Source organism: Squalius cephalus (assembly GCF_949319135.1).
Source record: "Squalius cephalus genome assembly, chromosome: 22".
Taxonomy (NCBI): Eukaryota; Metazoa; Chordata; class Actinopteri; order Cypriniformes; family Leuciscidae; genus Squalius; species Squalius cephalus.
The window spans coordinates 15,716,582-15,741,102 of NC_137143.1; the positions used below are offsets into that span (position 1 = coordinate 15,716,582).

The window sequence follows — 24,521 nt, forward strand, 5'->3', positions numbered from 1 at the left end:
GTTATTAGAAATACAGTTCCTAGTATTAGTTACCATAAATTAAAAAAACAAAATCACAAAGTGATTTAACGACGTTTATAATGGTTTTAAATCAACTACCTTTTGGCAGATGCTTACCATTTCAGGGTTACGCAAGGGAAAGAGGTTTTGTATAGTTACAGGTCTTGCTTTCCGGATGCAATCGGATTTTTTCGGCCTCTTGCCTCCATTTTGTACCGACTGACTCCGGGATTTCCGGGATTTCGTAGAACTGGGTTCGCTGAAGTCCAGCGGTCCGCCGTTGAACAATATCGCCCTCGATCAGTGGGCAGCAATGTTAATAGCAACAAGCGACCCGGTTTCGTGAATCTTTGACTTTCGAGCTTTCATTTCACACTGTGAACTGTTTGGAATAAGTTTGCAGAGTTGGCATTCAGAATGACAGCGGACCACAGTAAACTCTCGCTCTACTAGTTAACAGTTACTTAGTTAACGTTACCAGTTTTATTCGTGGCCGATCAGACAGCGGATCATCGGCGAAAGAGCACCCAGTTACTGTTTAACATTAATGTTGTTTGGGACAGGATCTCACACCGCACACGACAGGTAAGCTTTGCCAACGTCTTTATAGCCGGAAGAGCTGTGAACGTATCAAGTTAACCTATTTGTTATTGTTATGACATGTCTTAATGGATACACAAGTTATTTAGCGCTAAGGTGTTGCATGGTTTTACGTGTTGTTTTTGTTAATTAACGAGTCGTTCAGACAGGTTTTGTGAACAGGTTCAAACGATTCATTGAAATGATTCGTTTCAGAATAAACTTTTGTTTACAAATATCCATCATTTGTGTTGTTCACGACATCGTTATTCGCTCAAATGTTTTGTTTTTGTCCAATACATACATATAAGCGGTTAAACCTGTACCACGACTGTTAAGGATCCTGTATGGGATGACAGGTATGGTCGCTTCGGTCTGTGTGCACACGCACAGTTTAAATATTTGTTGACTCAGATGATCATGTTTGCAACATTATACACACAACACGTCATTTTCACAATCTGGTTTGACCTGCTCCATTATTCTTTTCCTTCTTTTTGCTCTGAAATTATTTTAAATCTATGAACACATTGGTCTGACATGACAGCAGTTTATGATACTGATCTTAAATAGTAAGCTGTAGGCTATGCTTCAAATATGGTATCTTTATCTGTATTACATGCTTTTAAAGACATGTAAAGCCTAACATATGAAATATCAATTTAATAATAGTCTTTTAAACGAACCTTTAGACAAAATCTAAAATAAAATAAAATTGAATATGCTTTTTAGAGTATGTTTTGTATCATATTTGATACATCAGGTTTTTATGGCCTATATGATATGGTGAGACTAGAGCTCATACACCTCAAGAGGCCTAAAATTTGCTGTTAATTATATGGCCTAAAAGTAATTAGAAATTTTGATAGCTTGTTATATATTATAACTTGTAACGTAAATCTTTATAACAGTATAACAGACTACTAACATAAAATGCATATAAATATCAGTTGTCTCTCTATATCTCCCAATAAATATGGTTACGATTGTATTTAAATGCTTTATGATCAAAGCTCTGTAGTTTTTAATTATTGGGGTGCAAAACATATAATGCAATGCAATACAATAACGATTGAGAGATGTTCAAATAAACATTCCTCAAAAGCCTGATGTATTGTATTTGTCTCTCACATTGAACTATTTTTTTCTGAAAAATTCTGTATGGATAATCAAGTAAACCTAAGTTGCTTCAGTCCAGTAAATGTTCATTTTGAAATATATTCTTACGTTTACATTATAAAAATCATTAAAGATTTCACAAGAAAAAGACATCCACGATCTGAAGGAGGAATTATACTAGAAGGCCTTTTACTTGCTAAAAAAGTATCGATCAAGAGGACAGAAGGCATGTAGATTATGTTTTTCATCAATTTTGACCATGTTGATAATTTAGAGGCCTTAGAAATTCATTTATCAAAAGTGATACTGTAGGTTTTATAAGCGGGTCATGAGATTATTTCCAGCTGCCAAGTAAAAATGTACCATTGAAATCAAGTCTGCACTTTTTATATATAGCCTAGTTTATTATGAGTCTAGTAAAAATAGTTGTGTATTTTACACGATTGTCAGAGACAAAAGTCATTTTTCTCACAAAATGTTACAGATGGGAATAAATGACAGCCATTTGACACCAGACATTGTTTTTGTGGTATTGATGTTGATCTTGCAGTCCTGATCAAATTTAGTCAGCTGTCAGTTTGAGCGCAGAAACTTTAAAGATTAAACTCCTTACACGTTTCACGTCTACTTTTATGCGTATCATTAATCACAAACATTTTCTTGCAACAGCTTGGTGTAATAAACAAGGCCTCTGACAGATTTGGTATGGCTGATTAGAGAGAGAAACTCGCCTGCCGGTTTTGGCCTGTTATGTGAAGAATGCTAAGCTTTTTTTTCTAGATTGACTATGTTTTGTGGTGTATTTAATGCATTTAAAATTTGAATAGGTTGTTTCTTGTAAGATGAAACTCTCAGGTTGTATTTACCACATTTTGGGCAGTTCTCTTTGTAGAAACTATGTATTTGTTTGCCTCTACAGGTCACCAGGTTTGCTTAGTAGAGGCTGGTTTATTTCCTTATTGCTGTATCCATGTGTTGTCGATCACATTTAGCCTAGATTTCAGGAATCAACCCATAATATTTGTTTTTTTTAGTTTATTAGGTTTGTGTGCTACCCTTGTAGTTTTATTCATTCATGTTCATAGACAAGGCCATGATGAAATAGAGCAGCGACAGGCGTTTCAAGAACAGTGTGTAATAGTTTGAATGTAAATAAGATGAGCCATTCATGTCATTAGCATACAGGTTTTATTCAGTGTTTGCCACAATCCCCATGCTTCATCCATTTCACACTCTCTCACTTCCATTAGTCGTTGTGTGACTGCAGATCCTGCTTAGCGACATTCCGGTTATTCCTGCTGCAGTTTTGTATCACCCCACTTCATCTGTGGACGTGTGCTAGCACTTCTGACTGAACTGGGAACGTTTCTGGAGTTCCACACTGAAGGAAGATTAATGGGGGTGGGAATATGAATTTTTAATTTAGTTTTATTCTATATTAACTTTCTAGTTTGCTGCCCACTGCTGAGTAGATCCTGGAAGTTTCAGGTGGTTTGAGAGGTACTGTGACGCTACGTTAATGACGTTAACCACCAATGAATGTCACTGTGATGAGTCATGTTTTTAACTTTTAAAGCGACAACCGTCTTTTTATTAATCTTTTCTATATATATCTGAAGTCTGATGGCTGTAATTCTTTCACCTTGCAGAGTTTTTGTGAGGATATTGAGTGCAGAAGATTGAGGTGACTTGACGTCTCCCAAAATTCACCAGGATGCCGATTCCTCCTCCTCCCCCTCCGCCTGGACCTCCACCACCCCCCAGCTTTAGCCAGGTCAGTGTAACGCGAAGAGCGTTCTCGCTGAGACGAATGCAGCAGTTTTTGTTTTTTTGCACAGATTTTAAAGTCGCCTCTCCTTACTTAATTGAGTTCTTTTTTTGCTGCTTATTGCGCTTAAACAGTCAAAGACACGTAAAATAATTGCTGAGTATTCAGGTAAAAATCATAATCGCGATTATTTTGGTCAGTGTTGAAATCACGATTATGTAACACGATTATTTCACATGACTTTGGGAACATGTTGCGTTTATTAAAAAGACACCTTTCAACAATTCTCAAAAAATCTGAAGAAATTTGTTATGGAAGCCTGGGTTACGGAGGATGTTGAGGGGGTTGTGGATTGCTGTTTCTGTTTCTTTATTAGATTGTCATTGGTCACTCTGTGTTTAATTTTCAAGTGGTTAAACAAATTCTTGGTGTTCCCTTGCATTGCAGCCACTACCATGTAGTATAAATCTTGCACGTAGCATGTTTCTGCTCGTCGTCGGATTCCTCGAAGCCAAACTGTTCCCAGACAGCGTAGTTGGTTTTGCCTTTTTTGCTCACCAAACGCTGCTGTGGCCGCCCTCCTTCTGCCATATTTACTCGCGCTGAGTTTTTAAATTCCAGCGGATGATATGCACACGACTTGCCTCCCGGACTGTATAGGCTGAGAGAGTTTATGGCTTCGGGAGGGGCGGATGTCCGCGTGTCATTCAGAACACAAGACAAAATAAGAGTGTTCTTGCAAAACAGAACATGGCAAAATAATCGTTTTTACTCGATTGTACTATTTTGGTAGCCTGGTTAAAACCAGACCATTCTCAGTAGTAACTGAGTTATGGTCTGGCAAAGCTCCATAGACAAATCATTTCCAAAGGGGCGTCACCAACGGACGTTGCTCAAATGCCTCGTCAAGAGCGATCGTCATCGTGTAAAGCTGCGTCCCAATTCGCCTAAGTTACACTACGCCATAAAAGTATGTACTCTTTTTGTGAAGAAAAGGTATTTACTTTTGAATGTGTAGCAAAAAAGTAGGCAAGCTTTGGGACATACTACTTCGTCATCTTTATCGGACGGATCTGTCGCGTGCATCCTGTCATGTAAACTGCCCTGTCAATCATCGTGTCACAGTTAAAATCCTCTATTAAATCTAATTTAATTTCCTACCGTTTCGGAGAGAAATGTAGTAGCACGTTCATCTGCCAGTGGGTCTTTCATGGAGACTGTCCTCATGTGTTTGCAATTTGAATATAATAATGCATTTAAAAGTTGAACAGACGTCGCTCAAATGCCTCTGGGCGCAATTGAATAGACCTAAAACCAATCAGAGCGATCGTCATTGTATAAAGCCCGCCTCAACGTTTCTGATTGGTGCCGCGATTTCTAGGCCATGGAAATAGGCTTGAATGAGCTCTTTGCCAGACTACTTCTCAAGCAAATCTGAATTTGCCGGAAGTTGTCTGAGTTTTCCCAGGCTACTATTTTGGTGATCGGTGGGAGCCGAAATCGAAATCGAAATTCAATTAATTGCACAGCCCTAACAGTCAGTTATATTTTAAGTGATTGTAAACAGTTGAGAAATAAAACGCATGTGTTACAGTATAATAGATCCAGGTCTTAAAGTGACAGCTGCCTAATATACCGGCTGCTAAATAATGAGATAATATTAAAAATATCTGGCAGTTTTTATTCATGGTATAATGTCAAAATTGTGGCTAGTAACTTTGGAAAACCACTAGCCACAGTGGCTGGCGAGCAAAAAAGTTAATGTCAAGCCCTACTTGTGAGTGTAAAAATGTACATTATTAATTCATAAATATCATTAGGTTTAATTCAGAAATGTCATTATGTTTTATATATTTATATATTTTTAATTTTACAAAAAAAAAAAAAAAAATTATCATTATGTTTTTGGAGTTTGGAGAGTGACGCCACACAAGGCACAACTAACCTTGTCATAAAAATCTGATATTTTTATAGACTTTCTTTGATTCACGGTCATTAGGGTCTGCACAGGTCCTCTCTTTTATGTTATTTCCAGTTTTATGATTTGTATGTATGTTTCTGCATGTTGGTCAACCACGTGACTTTCATTTGGTGGACAATTTTTTGTATATATTAATAAGCAGTGAAGCATTGTTTTGTTACTTTAAAACAAAAAATAAATGTAATAAAAAATAATGTATTAAATTGTTTTATTTTATGCCCCACAAAAAATATTGTAAATGAATTAATTTTAATTCAGAAATGACCAACAAATTTCAGCATAGAAATTTAAGTCAACGGATTCAAGTCAATTTTAATATATAATATTTAATAAATGAATAGATCTATTTTGCAACATACAAATGTGTTTCCGTTCAGGCGAACAACGCAACTCCGAAACTCAATCAAAATGAAGCGAAAGGAAGAGGAGCTCTGCTGTCAGACATCTGCAAAGGCGCCAAACTGAAGAAGACCGGTCCGATCAATGACAGAAGTGCACCGATCATTGAAAGTAAGTCAGCTGTGTGCTTTTATGCTGAAAATACAGTTAATGTTTGACACGACCTGCCTAACAATATTTTTTTTTGGCAGCGCCTGGAGGTCGAGGTGGTGGTGGTGGTGGTGGTGGTGGCGGCGGAGGAGGTGGAGGTGGTGGAGGATTTGGAGGTGGTTCTGGGCCGAAGGCTATGGGAGGGTTGTTCAGTGGAGGAGTGCCTAAACTACGACCAGTCGGAGGTAAGTTCCCCCTTTACACCAAGTACTTCAATGATAGGTTGTTATTATCTCCCACTGTTTTTTAATGCGTCTCCACAGACAGCTCTGTAGGACGGTCAGCATTGCGGCCGCCTGGCTCTCGCCCTGCAGTACCTCGTGTTCCGAGTCATTCTGAAGCGGATGGCTCCAGTCGTGGTGATGGAGGTCGCTCCTCACCTCCTGAACAACCACGAAACCAACGTCCCACCCTGCCAGATGTCTCCAAACAATCTGCTGCCAGCAGCTCCGCAAAACCCGCCAACTCCGCTCCACCTCCACCCCCGCCATTCAATCGCGGGGGCAACCGCGGACCCTCAGCCCAACCGAGTTCTGGGGCACATAGTCGTGAGAAACCCCTTCCACCACCACCACTTGCAAGCAAGGGGCCTCCACCACCTCCATCTTCTGCTCGCGATGGGCCCCCTAAACATCTCCCCGTTTCATCTCGCTCCTCTTCATCCTCCTCCTCTTCTTCAAACGCACCCCCACCCCCTCCTCCTTATCGCCAGCCGCCGTCTGCGAATGGAGACCCTGCCCCGGAGTTGCCGCAGAGGCGAAACTCGCTGAACAAGAGAGGCCATGCCAATGCTAACGTCCGTGGCCAGGCTCCTCCTCCTCCACCGTCTGCCCAGCAGAACAGACGACCCCCACCACCAGTACGCGATCCAGTGGGCCGTAGCACAGGTAAAAAAGTTTGAAGCGGTTTAGGTCACCTCAACATGTAGTCTCACTATTGAGTGCCTTCCCTGTCAGTTCCTGAAGGATTTTTCCCATTTATCTTTTTTCTTCCTAGGGATTTAAAAAACAAAAACAAATCGTTAAACAGTTATAAGCCATGAACCAAACCAACTTGCTACGACATGAATCACGACAATACAAACTTAGATTTGAAGCAACAAAGTATTTGAAAATCTGACAAAAAGATAAGACTATGTGCTTAACAACTTTAATGAGGAAAAGAACTACAATCCCATGAAGCATTTTCAACGACACTATTGAAAAAAAACCCTGTAGATAAATATAAAACTATTGATTTAAAGATGTTGATTATGTAAACAATACATTTTAAAGTTTAAAGAGTGTAGGGAGATTAACTCGATAAAGTCATTTGCAGTGCTTCATGGGAGTGGACGGACACTAAATTTGTTTCGTTTGGTGCGATTTGTTTGTTTCTCTGCAGATGGGAAATGTAGTTTTTCACCAGGAAATTGTCTGTTAAACAGTATATAGGCTACACAATATAAACACAAATAATTCAGCTGTTGAAACATATACCATCAATTAACAACCTTGTAGCTTCTAAAATGTTTTTTTATAAGGTTTATAAGTTACTGTTAAAAACCTATTCCTCTATGGAGAAAATGAATGGGATTTTTACTTCCAGAATCTTTATATTTCCATAATCCTAGAAACACAAATGTGGAATTTGGGTGCAATGTTCACAGTGCTTTTTGGACGGACGGACATTGTCACACTCTATAAAAATGCACCATCAAAGCACCACACGTTTTACATTCATACAAGTCTTCTGAAGCTGTACATTAGCTTTGTGTGAGGAATGAAATTTCACACATGGCTTCTGAAGACTTGGAATATAGCATACAAATCCTATGTAAAGTATATTTTGCTGCTTTGAGAGCTTGACGGTCGTGATGTACCAAAAATTCAGCAACTGAATTTTTTTTTTTTTTTTTGGTTTCGTCTATATGTTTCTGAGTGCCTAGATCACTGCCAGAAACACTGATGTTTAATTAGCACATTTGTGATTTAGCATCTACGTTATGTACACAACGTGGATAAGCTACAAGACGTATGGACACACTTCACCGTGACCAAAAATGGTGCAAAAGAAGCAATATTTAAAATTTGTTTTGCTGAAATATTGAGAGGTGGCTTGTTGCCTCTTGAACTTTACTACAACTGGTTTAATTCTTAACCTGAGAAAATGACACACTGAACAGTGTACGGAGTTCAATTACCAAATTTACTTACTGAAACTGAAAACTTTGGTTTTGGTAAAAGATCTATTTCGGTGCATCACTACCGTCTGTTTTCATCCCATTTTACTTTTATTGTGTGGTAAAGAGTAGTGTAAATATTCTGCCAAATATCTCCTTTTGTGTTTCACCAATAATCATACAGGGTAATTATTACAAAATGTATACCTTTAAATCAAGGATTTACTACAATATACATGTAGTACACATGATGTAGTCCTGTGAAATGTGGACATCGTTTAAAATGACTTGTTCATGCAGCTCCTCAGGTTCCTCCTCCTGCATCTCGTAATGGGGCTCGGGAAACGCCACCCCCTCCACCCCCTTACCGTGGCGGGCCACAAACGTCTTCTGAACCCCCTAGTAGAGTAAAGCCCCCTCCCCTCTCCTCTACAGGACGTCAGTCTTCAGGACACACATCTGTTCCTCCTCCTCCTCCACCTGTCCGGAATGGACATACGTCATCTGCCCCCAAGCACTTTTCTGGTGAGTTCCATCAAACAGATAATGTAATCTTTTATTGGAACATCAGCTCATTTCATTGTCTTAGTTGCTAATTTGTTTATTTGTAAGGAAGTATCTGTAGATCAGAACTTTGATTTCCAACTAGTCTGCCATACTTTATCTGAAGTCTACTGTGCATCAGCACATGGGAAAAAAAACCTGCAGTCAAATGTCCTCCCAGTAATTCAAATGCAGCCCTCTTATTTCCTCATTACACCCATCAACAAAGCCTTCTCAGAACACAGAGATGTAATGTCAGATAAGCTGTCCTGAAAAATAAGGTTATCATTTTACCTTAGTCAGATACTTATCAGTAATATACAAAAAACACGCTTTTAATGTTTTTCATACAGGCTTCCAGTAGACAGCTATAGTGCAAATGCAGGGTTTTCCGAACAGGGGGGTTTCAAATTCCTGGGGATTCGTGAATTGAAATCACTATATGGCTTAGGATGATCATCATTCAGTGTCTCTGTACGGTTCAGTTTACAGTAAATGATGTTCCACACAAAATCCTATATCTGCATGTTGCTTATTTAATCAAAATAAAACATTTACTAAAAAGATTAAATATTACACAAAAAAAGACTGGATTCTTGTGGTTATATTAATTCACAATGGTAATGAATCCTTTCCTCACGGGTCAATTTGACCCCCATAAGGAGTGAATGGGAGATTTTTTTTTTTTTTTTTTTTTTTGTCAAAACACACAAATCTGCCACAATCCCCAACACACATATGCACGAATGAAGGGATGAGACTTTAGAATATCCCCAATGCAGAACCCATTCACGTACATAGACACACGCGCACACACATAATAAAATATGTAATAAAGTCACAATTGTGAGATATAAAGTCACAATTGTGAGATATAAAGTCACATTTGCAAGATATAAAGTCGCAATTGAGAGATATAAAGTCACAATTGTGAGATATAAAGTCACATTTGCAAGATATAAAGTCGCAATTGAGAGATATAAAGTCAGAATTGCGAATTATAGTCAGAATTGTGAGATATAAAATCAGAATTGCAAATTATAGTCAGAATTGTGAGATATAAAGTCAGAATTGTGAGATATAAAGTCAGAATTGTGAGATATAAAGTCAGAATTGCGAGTTATAGTCAGAATTGTGAGATATAAAGTCACAATTGTGAGATATAAAGTCACATTTGCAAGATATAAAGTCGCAATTGAGAGATATAAAGTCAGAATTGCGAGATATAGTCGCAATTACCTTTTTTATTCTGTGGTGGAAACAAGCTTCCATAAAAATATGCTTATTTTCAATTGAAATAATAAAATGTAAGAAATTAGAGGTAAAAGACCTATATATGATTTCTAGACCAAAAAAAAAGTAGTGTAATTTTTAGGCTTCGGGTCATTTTGACCCCCTTGGCCTAAGGGGAGGTAGTGTTGCACCCTGGGTAAAGTTAAACAATCCCCAGGTGGAGCACAAAATAGCTCAGTCATTGATTGCTAACGGTTTTATGTGTTTAAAATGTTTGATGTCTCTTCTCAGATGATTTTGAGTCCAAGTTCAACTTCCACCCTATAGAGGACCTGCCTCCACCTGAAGAATATAGACACTTCCAGAAGATCTATCCCAGCAAAAACAACCAGGGTAAAGACCTGATGATACTTTGACTCACAGTCTTTCCATAAAGACAAACTTTTCCAGATTTTGTTCTACACGTTTCCTCACTATCTTCTCCTGCTTTAGGGAGAGGTGCTCCTCCACTGCCTCCTGTTGGAGGAAGATGAACACCATTCAGGGATGAGAAGGACCTAAAAAGATGACACAAACACACAAATACGTACATGCTGTATACAGTATATATTTAAGTGTGTTTGTCACACAAACGTTAATTACACATAAAAATACACTAATAATGTGACATCTTTCTTAGGGAAACACAATTAATAGCTACATGATCTCTGATCCAAACCACTCCAGAATGCTGTACCTCTAGACCTGGAAACACTGTGCAATATTCCTGTGCTGCCTATACAATGCACCTTCTGTTATTGTGTCTGATGACAGCGGCACAGCAAGAGTAGACAACTCCAGTTACCGTGAAGCTAGATGTGTACATTCCGCTTGTTACTTACAGCAACCAAAGTTTTTTATTCAATGAGAAGATGTGTAGCACTTGTAGATTACTGATGTCTATGCATATCAGACGCAAAGTCTGTATTTCTCTGGACAATCATTTTGTCACTTTTTATCCTTACTTTAATTCTATTTTTTTGCTTTCCAAATCTGTCAGGAATGAGATTGTTTAAATTGCAAATGTGTTTGCTTACACTACAAAGGCTATGAAACAACCTCTTGTTTATTCGGTCTGTAGTTGTGTTTTCCTAGTCACGCTACAGAATCAGAGCCAATATTGTCATAAGTTTTATGAGGAGATTTTTAAAAAATATATATTTTTTATTTTGATTGGCTCTATGTTGAATCTAAACTACTTTATAACTGACCAAATACACACTAAGTGCCAGCAGATCTGCGGAAGACTGTGTTTTCTGGATCATCTGCACCCTTTTTCCGGCTGGGTACCAATGTTTCTGGGTCGTTTACCTTTTTTGTTTTAAACCTAAGCTAAATTTCAGGAAATAAATTTCAGTAGATTTTGTATAAAACACTACAGGTTTTTCTAATTGGCATTTTTTAATTGTGTTGCATTGTATAATATGTTATAAAGTGACCAAGTGTGTTAATAATGTTCAGGCACTTCTGGCTATTAAGTATAAAAGCTACTATTGGGATTTGGTGACCAATCATTCTGACTTGTAAATGCCAATTAATCTGTTTCTGAATGTGTTCAAATTCATGTCAACATAATTGTGAAATAAAAGGTGGGAAAGGGAATTATAATTTGATTGTACTTCTTTTGCTGTTAGAGCGGTGTTGTGTTAGCAGCCCTTAAGTTAATAACTAATGATCTTCGCGACGGAAGTGAATCAAAATCAAAACTAACTTTAGCTGGACAATAACTTTATCCTAGAGCTGTTGTAAAGCCTAAACAATCTGTTACGGTAATTTCATCTCTGTAAAGCTGCTTTGAAACAATCCATATTGTTAAAAGCGCTATATAAATGAAGGTGACTTGACTCGACTTCTTTACGATAAGGACATAATATAAATGTCATACACTGCTTTATAATTGGTCTTTTGCATATATTCACAGTATTTCATATTTGTTATTTCTTATATTGTTGCGACATATATTGTATTACACATATTCTGCGGCTTACTATAACAACAGAGAAAAGATACTGTTGGAATCACATTTGCATCTTTTTTTCCTAGCAGATGAATGATAAAACACTGATAGCCAATCAAAATCCTGGCGTTATCATGTGTTTGGTGTCCATGCTAATATAGTTATTCCTGGTGTAAATGGGAATAAAACATGAAATAAATATGAAAGCTTGAAAAGTGTGTTGGACAATGGAATGTCTTCTGTCTTTTCGATGCGCAAAGTAATTACATTTCAATTGACTTCTTACCTGACCTCAGATTTAGGGTGAAATGCTAAGTGATTATTGGTCAACGTCTAATAATTTATTCTGAAGCTTAATTCCCTATTTAATTTTATGCTTTTAATTGCGCTCTTTCATTCAGATTTCAATGTCACTTAAGTCAAGTCACCTTTATTTATAAAGCGCTTTTTACAATACAGATTTATCAAAGGAGCTTCACAGTGATAACATGAAAATAATACAACAAAATTTGTTTCTAGAAGAAAATTGCGTCATCGTCCACCTGAAGTAAGGCAGATCAATAATATTGTTGAATATTAAATGTCCCCAACTAAGCAAGCCAAACGCCAAGGCAACAGTGGCAAGGAACCAAAACTCCATCAAGGTGACAGAATGGAGAAAAAAAACCTTGGGAGAAACCAGGCTCAGTTGGGGGCCAACGAACGAACAGTGTATGATTATGATTCAGGCAACATTACACGTCAGAAGTTAGATTGGATCAGAACACTCGCAATATTTATCCAGTTCCATCTGAATCTTTATCTCAGGCCCCTCATCCATTGGTGGTGTACTTTGACGGCAGTCGTACATTTGAGAGCTGTGAGAACTCTCTTTCCCCTTCTTGCTGGTGGTAACAGTTGTCCATGTGTTTTCATCTGTGTTTAAAGATTGAACAGAAGTCATGGGATACAAATCTGATCCTGCCCTTAATTAAACTTCAGTCAATTGCGTTTTGAAATAACGTGTGAAGGTGTGGATTTTTTCTTATGATAATTAATGACACATGATTCTAGGAACAGAAAATCCCCCTATTCTTCAATAATGGATGGCCATATTTAGGTTAAAGTGTTTTTGAAGCACAGAGCTGTAGTTAACAAAACCAGTTACATGTCTCATAACATGTTCATTTGATTTACCATCAGTGCTTCTCTCAGTAGTCTGGTCCTGCACTTGCTGAAGCTGACCTGGGCTGGCTAATGTGTCAGAGGAATGAAAAGATGGCAGCTTCTCAAAACTACTCTTTCTCTCCTGACTGTCATTTCCCTCACTAAGAGAGAGAGAGACGACGAGAGAGTCAGATTATAACCTTAAACTTTACACCTGCTGTCTTTGTAATAATAAGACGTAAGATTTGACCATGTTAATCTGTAAGGTCAGAAATTCCGGAAAAATTCCTGCATTATCAACAAGCCCATCTTTATAGCCATTTGGCTCAGGTGTTACTTTTTGCGCCTTTTTTCTTTGTTCTGTTTAGTATGAATCAGAATAACAATTTGATACCATCTCACCTTCTGAAACGCCAGGCTCAAGCCAGATGTCGTCATCAATCATCTCCAGATCATTTCTTTCTGGGAATCGTCTACACACCAATGTGAATAGAAGAATTCCCAGTGACCACACAGTTGCAGGTTTGAACTCAGGCGGGCAATAATCATTTGCGCCTGAAGGAAAGACATTTTGTCTGATGAGTAAGCTTGAAATACTACTGCATGTTTTCAATGTATCCATTAGCATACAAAAATAGGTTTTATTCGATTCAAAAACATTGGTGCATCAATTTAGGAATCAATGTGGACATTTCCAAACCAGGTGTGATGCGAGAAATTTCCACTGACAAGGTTCACCCAAAAATGAAAATTCTGTCATCATTTACTCACCCTTATGTTAATCCTGTATGAGTTTCTTTCTTCTGTTGAGCACAAAAGAAGATATTTTAAAGAATGTTGGTAACCAGACAGTTGACGTTAGCCACTGACTTCCATAGTAGGAAAAAACATACCCTGGAAGTCAATGGGGTACATCAACTGTCTGGTTACCAACATTCTTCAAAATATCTTCTTTTGTGTCTTTTGTACAGGTTTGGAACAACATAAGGGTGAGTAAATGATGACAGAATTTTCATTTTTGGGTGAACAATCTCTTTAAAGGGAAAACTACAAGTCCCTTTAGGGTGTCTTTTCTGGTTAGGGAATACTTTAGCTTGTCACTAGAATTGAAGTCCTAAACCACAGGTTTGAGTCATAATACATCCCACAGAATCGATCATAAGTGGATTCCTTCAGGAGATCCCCGCATCCAATGTCAATCAGTTTGACCTCGAATGTTTCTAGATTGATCAGCAGGTTCTCCATCTTAATGTTGCAGTGAAGCACTCCACGGACACAGCATGTGTAAGCGGCGCACAGTGCCTTCAGCATTATAAAATGTTGGGGCCCTTATTAACAAGAATTAATAGACCTACCTCTATTGGAACGGGTGAGGGATGACCAGGCTAGAAGAAAGATCATTTTTATGACTGTTAGATGAAGGTGCTTTTAGTCCATATCCATATTGTTTACATGTTTTAAGTTTAACAATGTGAAAAAACATAGCAAGTGTAGTCTACTTACAATGGTGATGTATTCCATGTTCCTCGGCTTTCTGGAAATTTTCACCGCCACCTCAAGGCCGTCCTCCAAGCGCCTCCCGTCGTAGACAGTGGCCAATCATCCCTGGTCAAGCATTCTGCTGATTTCATATTGGCTCAAAATGTCCTATATTATAAGATACATAATTAATAGTTTATAATTAATAGTTTTATAGGGTGGCATGAGGACTTCGAGCGGTGGCAACACCAAAGCTAGCATCCATGCATAATTCTTATGGATTTATGGGCTGACTGTCATACACATTTGGATTAATGAATATGCAAAACAGCTGCATTAACACAAAAATCGTCTATACTGTTTAAAAAATGAAAATTCTTTCAATTCTAAATCAACACTGAACAGATTTTCCTGTTATCACTGTAAAGCTGCATTGAAACAATGTTTTGTACTATTGACTTGACTATTATTCAGGGAAATAAATTAAAACATTGTATTTTTTTAGTTTTTAATGCACACATTTATAAATCTTGAAAAGAGGCCATCTTGACATTTTTTTTTTTTTTTTTTTTTAAACTGCCCTTCATGTAGGCTAAAACACAAAATGAGATATCTTGACAGTTAAGTAGAATAATTTATTAATGAATGTCAAATCAAACAGAATCCATAAAAGAAATACAGCTGTTTACTAATTACACTATATATCATATATAGGCGGCCCATATTCTTAATGAAAGTGGTTGTTATTGTCACCATGCCTATGATAATGAAGAAATGTAGCCTATAACTTAAGATGAAATTTCAATCTGGTTGGAAACCAAAATATGCTAAAGAGAACAGTTGTTTATGTAATGTTCATGACACTCAGACTTTATTTATCATATATATATATATATATATATATATATATATATATAATATGTCATATTAAAATGGTACTTTTGAATAGCACCTAGTACTCCAATTCAAAACACGTCCAACCTTTCAAGTTTTTTTGAGATATGCAAATTCGATAAAACGATACAAAATAGTAAAATACCAGCATGAGTTAAAACAAATTTATAAGAGTGTAAAAATATGATGGTGGAATACTTGCCTTCTCTTATGCAGCATTTCAAAACTGCAGTTTAAAACCTTCTTAATATTTCCCGGGAAATTCTTTCCGCCAAAATACCAACAAAGATAAAATATACGCGCCTTTACAGTCAAGTCAGTGGGGGAAGGGACTCAGAAGAATCCTATTGGTTCCTTAAAACAAGAGGGACTTGGGCAGCCAATGAAATGCGTTGTCACGGGTCAACGTCACACGCCGGCGCCTCAGCTGTTTAGAGGAGGAGTTCACAACAACACATTTGGCGCTAGTTTGACGGCGGGTTAGTGTGGTGAAGAGCATTGAGGCTTACAAGAGAAAATTATTGCAGCTATTGTCAATTTCAACTTTAATCAGGTAAGACATTCAATATGTTCATTCTTTAGTCCTTAAGAGATTGTTGTAGTTTCTTTAAATAAACTACCTTTATTCAGTGATGTTCAGCGCTTGAACAAACAACTTGGCGCCAAATGACACGACAGAAACTTCTCGCATTCAGTTTACAGTATGTGCACGTGTTTTGCAACAAACACCTTTTTAATTTTTAAACTGTACTTATTTTTGCATAGTAGTGAATTAGAGCTGATAGGAAGCATTGTGTGCGTAAGCAAAGTAAAGAACCACGAAGCGCCTGTAGGACCAAAACCGCCAAATGGAAGGAGCATTTGTGATCTTTGATCAGTGTGATTCGGAACAAAAAATAATTAAATCTTTGTAAGACTTGATGCTATTATACTAAACACCCCCAACAGGTTTTATGTTCGGATGTCTTTGTCTTTGCACACCCCAGAGTCTACAGGAAAAACAACACTTACTTGCTAAATTCCTCACGGTTACCCTGTTTTCTCCTCAAAGTACAGTTTTGATGCTACAGATGTTCTAAAATCAAAATGGGAAAGCTGTCACTGAATAAATAGCAAACTATTAAAGCTTTGTGCATTGCAGATCATTGATTTCTAAGTTATCACTGTGCTTTTCTTTACAGATCTGCTTCCTGGTTTTAAACTAAAAATGCCCAGCACTCGCTCACAGAATCAGCCCACCCTTCAGTTCCCTAGGAGGAAGTCCTCCAGGTTGGGTTCTCGACCTAAAAGCTCCTCCGAGAACGCGGTGGATGTCCAGGCCACCCCTCTGTCCCCTAGAAAGACAAATGTGGGGGATTCACTTGGCGCCTGTCAGTCTCCCAGAAACTCTGTGTTGAAAAACACCTCTCAGTCTGAGCGGCTGCCCCTGAGCCCCCGGAAACGCACAGGTGTTTAAATCATCACCTTTAAACGACCATCTTGGTTGCTGTACTTCTAGTAATGTGTCGTGCTTTATCTTTTATTTATGAGCTCTTGTTTGTGTTTCAGGTGATGAGAACGGATGTAACCTCTTACCTTCTATGCTTGGCTCTCCGCCTAAGCAGCGCTGCGCTCCTCTGTGCTCCCCTCGTAAACTGTCCTTCAATGAGAACACACCGGTCTTCTCCTCACCTCCACGTCCCACCCCGTCCTCACCGAAAATTCCCCTGTCTCCCATTTCTCGTCCGTCGCCGAAACGGCTGCATGAGACCCCCTGTACCAACCCGATCTCCCGTACAGAGGGAAAGATCCCCGTTACTCGACTGTTTCCTGTCAAAAGTAAGTTTTAATATTTATATTAAAATTGATGTCACATATTTTTGACGCTTGATAATTGATCTATGTCGTTATCTCTGTAGAATCGGGTTATCAGAGCATAAAGCAGGCTCTTCACACTGCAGTGCCCGAACGTCTTCTCTCTCGGGAGGCAGAGAGAGCTGCCATTGTCTCCTTCCTGGAGAACCATGTAGTGGCAGAAAAACCCTCCAGCCTCTATATCTCTGGAGCTCCTGGCACAGGCAAGACTGCCTGTCTAAACTGTGTCCTCCAGGAACAAAAGGTGAGCTCAAGAGAAAATATGGGCGTATGCAAATCAAAAAGCATATATTTTAATATACTCTACCATTCAAAAGTTTGGGGTCAGTAAGAATGCTTTGGAGGAAATTAACTTCTATTCAGCAATGATGCATTAAATTGATTCAAAAGACCTACATTTCTATTAAATGCTGTTCTTTTGAACTTTCTACTCATTAAAGAGCATTGGGGGGAAAACGCATCTATTGATTGAATTGAACAATAAGAAATGTTTCTTGATCAGCAAATCAGCATATTAGATGGATTTCTGAAGGGCCATGTGACACTGAAGACTGGAGTAATGATGCTGAAAATTCAGCTTTGCCATCACAGGAATAAATTACATTTTAAAAATTATTTTCAAGTTTTTAAAAACAAAAAAGTTTGAATGGTAGTGTATATCTGCTTTAATTTTACAAGGCAGAGCAATGTCTGTCTCATATGTGAAATTGTGAAACATGAAATTATATCAAGAAACAACTGTGCTTATGTTTATTCATATTTTTTTAATTGAAGTTATATGACCTCTCTTCTGTTTCCAGGCTCTGTTGAAAGGAGTTCAGACTGTGCTCATCAACTGTATGAATTTGCGCAGCTCTCATGCCATCTTTCCATTGCTGGGAGAGAGACTGGGAGTTCCCAAGGGCAACAGCGAGGCTCGGCTGGAGAAACACCTGACCAGCTCTGGGCCCACTGTGTAAGTCAGCTTGCATTCAGACAGTGCAATTTGCATGAATTGTTTCAGGTTTTTAGCCTAGTTTGTAGGCCTTGTTCATGTGATTTAATTCTTACTGTGGTGTTTTTTTTGTGTGTGTGTGCAACAGGCTTTTGGTTCTCGATGAGATGGACCAGTTGGACAGCAAGTCTCAGGAGGTTCTCTACACGATCTTTGAGTGGCCTTACCTGCCCAAATCTCGTGTTTGTCTCATTGGTAAGATTGTTATAACATATTTGTGGACATTAAAGGTGCAGTAAGCGATTTCTGAGAAACTGTTGATATTTGAAATCAACCCAAACAAACACACACCTTCATTGCTCCGCCCCCAAAATGTCTTTTTATCATAGCTGAAGCAACGCAAAATAATTCTTCACAAAAAAAAGACAAGGTAATGAATGACAAGGAAGAACAAAAAATCGAAATGCCGTACACAAGAGTACATACAAGCAAAAGTTGGTTGTTAGTCGCCAGCAGCACACCAGCTCACAATGTCACTCAAAACTGTCCTGTTATTAGCTAACATTAGAAACACAGTATATATCTGTTCTGTGAAACATGGCAAAACCAATGTTACTCTCATATGGAGCAGAAACAACACATCCTCTGCGTCCATTTTCATGCCTTCCCACTTAGGTCTCTCCAGCCATGGAAAGCTTTTCTAATATTAACGTGGGTCCTAAATCTGCGTTCACACTACAAGTGACACGATACCATTCATTTCAATGGAGAGCGGCCGATTTCGGGTGACACCAGCGACCGTTGGTGACTGGATGGGGCGTGTCCAGCGACGCGATAAAGTTGAGATCTGTTTAACTTTATGCAAATGAAGAGCGTTTAGACTTTTTCCTTCCAAAATGTTTGTTTGTAGCGGCAAGAAAACGGATTTGTTCTGCAACATGGAGTAACATCCGTGAATGTCACTCACAAACATTACTAGGCAACCAGTAGTGGGAACACCACTGGCAACATGCAGCGACAAAGGCGCTTGTAGTGTGAATGCAGCTTAAAACTCTTGCCTGATCATAACCCTTCTTTTTCTTGTCATATTCCTCTGACTTTTGGAATGTCTCTCAACCATCTCTTTCTATAGTCTTTATTCAAACCTCCATCTAGCTCACTCTATCCCCACCCCCCACACCATCATGAGTGTAAACGCCCCTTCTACTGATTGGTTGCATGTTGTCATACTTGCAGCCGTTGGTCCGATCCATTTTCAACATTGTTTCTCAGAAATCACTTACTGCATCTTTAATAACAGACTTGATTTCGGCTAATGTTCTTCTATACAAAGCGGATCGTATTGAATGTCTGCTGACATGTGAACTTTGACCCCTTAGGTATTGCTAATGCATTGGACCTAACGGACCGTATCCTGCCTAGACTCCAGGCAAAACCACATTGCAGACCCAAACTGCTCAACTTTCCTCCCTACAGTCGTGAGGAGCTCAATGCAATCGTCCAAGACCGGCTCACACAAGTATGCCTACTTGCATATCTTGTTACTTGCTCTTATCCAGTCTCACATTCTGAGGTAATAATACATTGGCGTGTTTGTGCGTTTAGGTATCAGGTGAAGGTGTTCTGGATGCCGCGGCGGTTCAGTTCTGTGCCAGGAAAGTCTCAGCAGTGTCAGGAGATGCTCGCAAAGCACTCGACATCTGCAGGTAAGAGAGCAGGCTCTACTGCCGAATCTCCAGCACAAGTGTGACGGTTAGTTTTGTGAGGTTCTCACACATCTGTCTATCCTTCAGGAGGGCTGTGGAGATTGTGGAAGCGGATGACAGGTCTAAAACGACGTCGGAACCGGCGGTTAGCCCTAAAGGTATGAATTACTGTACAAGATGTAGTGGAAAATAAGTCGCACCAGACTATAATCATTGTTGAAAGGAAGAAAAACACAAGTCGCATCTAGTTATATTAACTAGATGTAGTCACAAGTAGTTCTATTCAGAAATGATATTAAACACTGGTAAATAAAAGGAAATGTTTACAGACATTAAACAGTTTTTGTTTCCCTCACTCCAAAACAAATCCATAAATGCACAGCAGAACTGTATTCAGAAGAGAATGGGAAATAAGGAAATTTTGCAGGAAATGTCCTTTACAAAAAAAGCCAAATATGCACACTTTGCATATATTCCAAAGCAACTTGTATGCAATTAACGTCAGGTAACAAAACATAAGTCACGGGACTTTTCAGATAATAGAAGTGATTTATATTTATACTGGGAAATACAGTAGATTGTCTATTATACAAATATTGAATATTTGTATAATAGTAAATACATTTTATTTATATATATATATATATATATATATATATATATATATATATATATATATAATTAAATAAATAAATAAATATTATTTCTTTTTTTTAAACCACTGATTCGGAGTGTGTATCAAACTGTTAAAGTTACATGAGTTCCGTAAACGAGTTTTCTTTACGTCATAAATGTTTTAAAATTCCTATGGTTCGCAACTAGAGGACGATGACATCTGTGAACCAAGCGGAACCAGTGTCTATATGGTTTTTGCCTGATTTAGATTTGTATTTTTTTATACATTTGTAGACATTTTAATGATATAATTAAATAATTAAAATAATTAAAAAGAAGCATTGTAGTTAAGTCTCTCATTGACCTGATTAAGCAAGTTCTCCATAAACAAACAAAGTGAACCCCACAATTACAAAACACTTAAAGACACTTCAGGTTTTTGTTTTAGATTATTGGTTTTTAGCATTTAATAGATTTACACTTTCAATAAAACATTTGCAACAGGTTTTGCTGCATTTACACCATTCTGACCAGCAGGCGTCACCAGCGTGTCTCATTTCGAGCCCTTCGAAACTGAATCATTTTGTGAAGCAATGGGCTTTATGCACAGCTGCACTACTTCCTGAACTTCAGCCAGCTCTTTGTTTCCTGTCTGCCATTTTTGGACAAACTGATTTATCCAGGTGTGTCTGATTATTGTTACTGAGGTCAGGCACACCTGGATTAATCAGTTTGTCCAATAATGGCAGACAGGAAACAAAGAGCTGGCTGAAGTTCAGGAAGTAGTGCAGCTGTGCATAAAGCCCATTGGTTCAAGCTTAGTTTCTCACATCACTAGTGATAATCATTCCAGCATTATTTAGAAAGAAAATGAAATAACGAGGGATTTGTCTCTCTTGTTGCAGTGTCGCGGGTGAGCGTTCCTCAAGTGGCACGGGTTTTGTCTGAGGTGTATGGCGACCGCATGGCATCCAGCAGCAGGGACGGTGAGAGTTTCCCTTTGCAGCAGAAACTTCTGGTCTGCTGTCTGCTTCTGATCATCCGTAACGGCAAGTGCAAAGAGGTCCAGTTGGGCAAGGTGAGTCAAGAGTTTGATCAATTGTTTCCAAACACCATAACTGAAAGGGTTGGTTCACCCAAAAATGAAAATTATCCCATAATATTCTCACCCCAAGCCATCCTAAGTGTATATGATGCATAATTATAACTTTACAAACTTTAATCACTAGCTTCCAGTTACGTGTGCTAACGAGAGAGTCAAGTTCCAGGCGTATGATGTAGGAGTAACTCAAGCTCCTCTGACATTTCTCTTTAAAATTCTCATTTTAGACTTCTAATTCGTAACTGGTGTTTTGTTTTGCTCTATCCTCTGCGCTTCTTGCGTTCATCAGTACGTCATGCGTCGGGTCAGAGTTCACTCTTCAGCTAGAACGAGACTTGCGTACAGAAGCCAGTGATTATAGTTTATAAAGTTTTAAATAAGGATTTTTTCTAACAAAAACGCTTCAGAAGGCCTTTATTAACTCTCTGGAGCAGTATGGATTACTTTTATGATGGATGGATGCACTTTTTGAAGCTTTAAAAAATTATTATTTTAAAAAAACATTATAAACCTTGGAAGAGCCAGGATATTTTTTGGGTGAACTAACCGTTTAAAGGGACACTTCACCCATTTGCATAAAGCTTTGCATTGTTAGAAACCCAGTCATACTATTGAATGGTCATGCAACATTTTTTCATTTTCCCCCGAGACGAGAGAAATCTGTATTTACCTCTTTACACTTCCTCCTACAATGACGCAAAAATCGTCATTTTGCGTCATTGTAGGAGGAAGTGTAAGGGGGGGGATTTCTGTTAAGACTACAAGCACTAGATCCACCCTTTCAAACCCGCCCATAGGGGTTTGGACCTAATGCGCTAACAGACCTATCACAGATCAGTGCGAGTGCGTTTGATTTCAACGGCAGAAACCTGCAGAAAACAGGGATGAAGAAAGCTGAGTAGTAGGGGTTACCATACTCTATTTCCCGGACATGTCCGGCCGTCGAGATCGACAAAAATGTCCGGGATTCAGCTTTTGCTTTCTGCGGTCGCCATCCATTGTTTACATGCTCACCTTTTGTTTCAATCTAACTGAATTCACCCCGATTGGTGAATCTGAATGTAATGTTTACATGAATGCTAAACAAGTGATCGGTTGATTTGCGTTTTAACATTGCTAAGAAAATACCCGCACCTCCGTGAGAGATAGCCCATGAGACCGGTGCATCTCACAGGCGCGCTCATCAGTAATCACAGTAATACAGGGAGCAGGACGAGGCTACCGCCGCGGGAGAAAGACACGAGGCCGGTGGCGTGATCGGTTGAAAGACGCGAGGCCGGTGGCGTGATCGGTTGAAAGACGCGAGGCCGGTGGCGTGATCGGTTGAAAGACGCGAGGCCGGTGGCGTGATCGGTTGAAAGACGCGAGGCCGGTGGCGTGATCGGTTGAAAGACGCGAGGCCGGTGGCGTGATCGGTTGAAAGACGCGAGGCCGGTGGCGTGATCGGTTGATGTGTGTTTTTACCATTGCTAAGAAAATACCTGCTCCTCCGTGCGAGATACGAGAACAGTGCCTCACAGGTGTCGGTCGTCAGTAATCACGCCACCGGCCTCGCGCCGTTCTCCCGCGCCCCTCAGCCTCGTCCTGCTCGCCACAGTAAACATGATGAATGGCGACTGTAGAACGCAAAAGCCGAATCCCGGACATTTTGGGCAAACTCGTCACGGAGACTCACTCGTAGCCTAGCCTTGCCTTGATGTTTTTGTTTTCAACTGCGCTCAGCGCTGTCTTACCGGTAGGCGTGGCTTGGGAGTGGCCTTGTAGGGCAGCGAAGCAAGTGCATTCTGGGAGTTGTTGTCTTTCATCCACATAAGCCAAAAATACATTTTCTGGCTTTTCTCAGTCTAGAAAGCTCCAAATTCAAAAATAATTTCACATTTCTTCTACATAAATGACCCACTTTCAATACACATTCATGTCTCCACGGGTGAAATGACCCTTTAAGTGTAAATGTTCAGACTATATTGAAGAAGTGTTGGTAACCCTGTTTCTGTTTCTCCAGCTGTGTGAAGTGTACAGTAAGCTGTGTAAGCAGAGGCAGGTTGGAGGAGTCGGACAGACGGAGTGTCTGTCTCTCTGCAGTCTGCTGGAGAGCAGAGGAATCCTCATTCTCAAAAAGGCCAAAGAAGCTCGGTTGATTAAAGTAAGAGCATTTATGAATAGTATGGCTTTCGAATCATAAAGTAATCAATACTTCAATTCGTTACAATTTAATGTTCTAAATTTAAAAAAAAATTCTTTCCTAGATCTCCCTGAAGATTGAAGAGCGAGATGTGGAAAACGCTTTGAAGGATCGGACTCTCCTTGGTAGCATATTAGCGGCTGGTCTGCCATAATCTACACAAGAGTTTTAACTTTTTTAGTATTTTCTTTTTTTCCTCATTCCTTTAAATATTTTATATTGATGAGCTGTGAAAGTCTTCATTAAAACGAGATGTGCTGTTTTGAAGGGGGATGATTTGATCCAAAAGGGTTAATGTCATTTTAGTATGTTTGTGTCAAACGTTTTACCTGCCTTTTGAAGTGTCATTCTTCTTTGATGCTTCCAAACAGAAGATATTGCCTTCTATTTTATTATGTACATCAGCGTTGTAATGTTTTTTTGGGGGGATACACTTTTAATAAAGCAGAATTTACATGAGTTCGATCTTGAGTCATTTATTTACTGATCTAAACCATTTGAAGTATGGCACACTTTAAAACAATTTTTTTTTTCTTGACTGTTCCTCCCTGTAGATTTAAACTTGGAGCCTTTGCTCCAAAGTTAACAAGGTTTAAAAACTTTTTTTAATGATCGCTGCAAAACTATACAAAAAACCCTCATTTTACACAGGTTTAACCTTGTTCTCATTCAGAAAGCAC

The 24,521-nt window shown here is 38.9% G+C and overlaps 2 protein-coding genes and 1 long non-coding RNA gene across 4 annotated transcripts; 2 read left to right on the forward strand and 1 right to left on the reverse strand.

The window, feature by feature from the left end:
• The first annotated feature begins 227 nt into the window (after window positions 1-227).
• Window positions 228-10,516, forward strand: wipf2a (WAS/WASL interacting protein family, member 2a). 2 transcript variants are annotated; one of them, XM_079856548.1, is made up of 8 exons: window positions 228-585; window positions 3,348-3,472; window positions 5,825-5,957; window positions 6,038-6,181; window positions 6,260-6,883; window positions 8,458-8,682; window positions 10,225-10,326; window positions 10,426-10,516. In XM_079856548.1, exons 2-8 carry the CDS (start codon window positions 3,413-3,415, stop codon window positions 10,464-10,466), a joined length of 1,329 nt encoding a protein of 442 aa, XP_079712674.1. In that variant the 5' UTR covers window positions 228-585; window positions 3,348-3,412; the 3' UTR covers window positions 10,467-10,516. The 2 variants fall into 2 exon arrangements, with proteins under 2 accessions (XP_079712674.1, XP_079712675.1); XM_079856549.1 differs by lacking the exon at window positions 228-585 and adding an exon at window positions 3,029-3,198.
• A 3,077-nt stretch (window positions 10,517-13,593) lies between these two features.
• On the reverse strand, window positions 13,594-14,656 carry LOC307149936. Its single transcript, XR_013819637.1, has 3 exons — window positions 14,579-14,656; window positions 14,431-14,460; window positions 13,594-13,630 (listed from the first exon to the last, which is right to left on the reverse strand). It is a non-coding gene; the product is annotated as an uncharacterized lncRNA (long non-coding RNA).
• A 1,225-nt stretch (window positions 14,657-15,881) lies between these two features.
• Window positions 15,882-24,299, forward strand: cdc6 (cell division cycle 6 homolog). Its single transcript, XM_079856541.1, has 12 exons — window positions 15,882-16,001; window positions 16,630-16,896; window positions 16,997-17,266; window positions 17,347-17,546; window positions 18,103-18,257; window positions 18,385-18,491; window positions 19,616-19,755; window positions 19,842-19,942; window positions 20,030-20,100; window positions 21,463-21,635; window positions 23,662-23,802; window positions 23,906-24,299. The coding sequence occupies exons 2-12, from the start codon at window positions 16,656-16,658 to the stop codon at window positions 23,993-23,995; spliced, it is 1,689 nt and encodes a 562-aa protein (XP_079712667.1). The 5' UTR covers window positions 15,882-16,001; window positions 16,630-16,655; the 3' UTR covers window positions 23,996-24,299.
• Window positions 24,300-24,521: the final 222 nt, after the last annotated feature.

Bases quoted from the DNA above. Each gene is read 5' to 3' on its own strand.
- wipf2a (XM_079856548.1), top strand. From the start codon at position 3,413: ATGCCGATTCCTCCTCCTCCCCCTCCGCCTGGACCTCCACCACCCCCC. The intron at 5,958-6,037 runs GTAAGTCAGCTG...TTTTTTTGGCAG, and splicing joins AAGTGCACCGATCATTGAAA to CGCCTGGAGGTCGAGGTGGT. The intron at 6,884-8,457 runs GTAAAAAAGTTT...TTGTTCATGCAG, and splicing joins TCCAGTGGGCCGTAGCACAG to CTCCTCAGGTTCCTCCTCCT.
- cdc6 (XM_079856541.1), top strand. From the start codon at position 16,656: ATGCCCAGCACTCGCTCACAGAATCAGCCCACCCTTCAGTTCCCTAGG. The intron at 17,547-18,102 runs GTGAGCTCAAGA...TTCTGTTTCCAG, and splicing joins GTGTCCTCCAGGAACAAAAG to GCTCTGTTGAAAGGAGTTCA. The intron at 19,756-19,841 runs GTATGCCTACTT...TTGTGCGTTTAG, and splicing joins TCCAAGACCGGCTCACACAA to GTATCAGGTGAAGGTGTTCT.